The sequence below is a fragment of the Morone saxatilis genome, unplaced genomic scaffold (genome assembly GCF_004916995.1).
Source record: "Morone saxatilis isolate NCDOM2014 unplaced genomic scaffold, NCSU_SB_2.0 Contig24, whole genome shotgun sequence".
NCBI classification, from domain to species: domain Eukaryota; kingdom Metazoa; phylum Chordata; class Actinopteri; family Moronidae; genus Morone; species Morone saxatilis.
In genome coordinates this window covers 22786172-22788845 of record NW_023339807.1, presented here as the reverse complement: position 1 = coordinate 22788845, position 2674 = coordinate 22786172, and the positions used below count along the sequence as shown (strand labels likewise).

General features: G+C 45.0%; 1 protein-coding gene across 1 annotated transcript in view; it reads left to right on the top strand.

Annotated features, from left to right (window-relative positions):
* The window catches only part of LOC118336581 (DNA-binding protein SATB1), a gene marked incomplete in the record, with an annotated part of 58244 nt that overhangs the window by 11646 nt on the left and 43924 nt on the right, over window positions 1-2674 (top strand). The window contains 1 exon segment of the mRNA XM_035673252.1: window positions 1300-1538. Coding sequence (XP_035529145.1) covers window positions 1325-1538 — 214 coding nt within the window.

Here is a 2674-nt window from a genome sequence, read left to right as displayed (position 1 = left end):
AACTTTCCGTTTTTAGGTGTCCATGTTAAACTGAGGATGTATGATGTTTTGGTTTTTGTTTTTTTTTTTTTTTTTTTTTTTTTTTTCTGCTGTTGCTGTGTCATTTTTAGGTCATTTAAAAATCCTGACTTGGGCGATCGGACTGTATCTGGTCTGGATTCCTTTTGCTCCCTTATTTTGTAAGGGAGGGATTAGTTGCTCATTGCTGTCATGATGAGGGGAGTCAATGATCTTTATGCGTGGGGGGTGGGTGCTTTTACTTTTCCCCCTTTTTTTTTTTTTAAATCCACTCTCTGACATTCCTGTTCATGCTCATCAGCGTTAACCTGCATGCCGATTTATACAGAATGACTTTTCCTGTGTCTTATTTTGTGATTGATCAAATTTTTAAAAGTTTTTTCACCCGGGGAGTTTAAATAACGTATGAATTGTGAGCCTCGGTGTCTTTGCATCTGTGCACTAAAGCACCTGTGGTTTAAAAAAAGACTCTCCTCCCTCTCAGTTTCTCCCTTGTTTTTCCTTTCTTAACTTTCGATGGCTATCCTCATGAGTCAGCAACTGCCTGTTGTTGTTTTTTTTTATTTATTTAAAAGTTACCTTCCCATCCCCCGGAGTTGTAAACTCACTCCCTCCCACAGAGTCTCGCTTTGCACTTGCGAAACCTTAAGAAATAAAAGTTCACACCTGTAGAAAAGTCATGTAAGGGATTTCGTCTGTCACAGCTATAAAAGAAAATGACGCCGCGGCCCTTTTCCCTCTCTCTCCGAGCTGCGTCATGAATGTGAAGCTACACCAAATGACTCACAAACCGAGTTACGTTAGTTTCCCCCTCTCGTTCCTTGAACTGCACTGAATTCATTCAAGTGGAATCTCCCAGCAAATTAATGTGTTTGCACTAAAAACCGGAGCTTGTTTGCCCCCTCTCGCATGGGAATCTCCAGCGGGACGCCCATACATAATACATGTGTGTGAAAAATGGGAACATTACGGCGGCACGAAAACGTCACCGTGGCGCCCGAGTCGACATAACTGAAGCGAATTGACAGTTATGGCCGTAATGGGTCTGTTCTCACTTCAAACACCTTTTTTTTTTTTGCTTTATAAAAACGTCTTCATACGTCAGTGATATCGACACAAAAGATTTCACGTTCTTCGCTCCCCTCGTATCACCTTTCAGCCTCGTGCTCCTTTTACCCCCCACACACACACACACACACACACACACACACACACACACACACACACGTATGTATCTGCGCTGACAGCTGAACCCCGCTCTGCGTGTGTGTCTCCCCACAGGTGATAGTGAGCAGAGGTGCTGAGAATGATGGACCATCTCAGCGAGGCGTGTTTGGGAAAGGAGAACTCCGAGCTGGTCAACAGCATGGCCGAGGCCAAGGCCCCGCCGGCCAAGCTGCCCCGGCTGGAGCAGAACGGCAGCCCCCTGGGTCGGGCCAGGCTGGGCAGCACCGGGGCCAAACTCGCCGGGGTCCCTTACAAACCCACCGGCCACCTGCTGAAGACCTGCCACAAGAGAGGTGAGGAGGGAACGGCGGCTTTTCTGCTCTCGGCGTCTGAAGTGTGAAGATTTACTGGTTTGTTTCATGTGATTGTAAATGTTTTGGGCTTTGGGAACAAACCACCTCGGATTCTGGGGGAATGCGCGTCGCTGTTTCTGATGATGAGTCGATCGGCGAGCAGAAATACCAAACGTTTGCGTCTCAGACGGGAAGATTTGCTGCTTTTCTTTGTCGTATGTGACAGAAAAGTGAATATCTTGGCATGAGTTCACCTCTGACCTTTGGGCCTTTGCTACATGTCTCCCCCTCTCCCTCCCTCCCTCTCTCTCTCTCCCCCACCTTTCCTGTCACTCCTCAGCTGTCTCTATCCATTAAAGCCAATAAAGAGAAGTGAATATTTTGGTTTCTGAACTCTCAGTGGGGACAAAACAAGCTATTTGAACGTGTTGCCTTCGCCTTTGGGAAATGTTTTCACGATTTCCCGTACCGTTAATTGAGAAAACAATCGATAACGAAAATCATCATTAGCTCCAGCTCCCTAACTTTGAAACATCTTGTAGACTAAACGATTAATTAATTAATTCACTGAATAACTGACAAAAGAATCAACGACTGAATTATTCGCCAGTCTCTGCTAACTGATTTTGAAGACAGATACAGTCGAACTAACTTTTTGTGTGCGAGTAAAAGAATAAAGAGCTGTTTTAATGCAGTTTAAGTAGCCCACACACACACACACGCACACACACACACACCTACATGCTCTCCAAAACTCTTAAACCTTTTTACAATGCATCTTTAGTCATCTCAGCACACACACACACACACACACACACACACACACACTCCCACTTATTTGCCCAGACAATAGCTAACAGAAGAACACAGTGAGAATTATTCCTGCGTCGTGCTGCATAGCGCTGTGTCACGGCTCCTCTCTCCAGCCGCAGCCCTCCCGCTCCGACGTTCGTTTATTAAGGGGAAAGTTTCGGTCCCTTTAAGAGCCATTCCTGTTTAAAGGGAGCCTTTACTTGGAGATTATGACATAGCTTTTTAATATAACTGGTGTCGTCTTGTGAAAAACACAACAGGCGAAGCTATCCAAAACATGAACTTTAATGATTATGTTTCTGGGTGTTTTTTTTTTTTTTTTT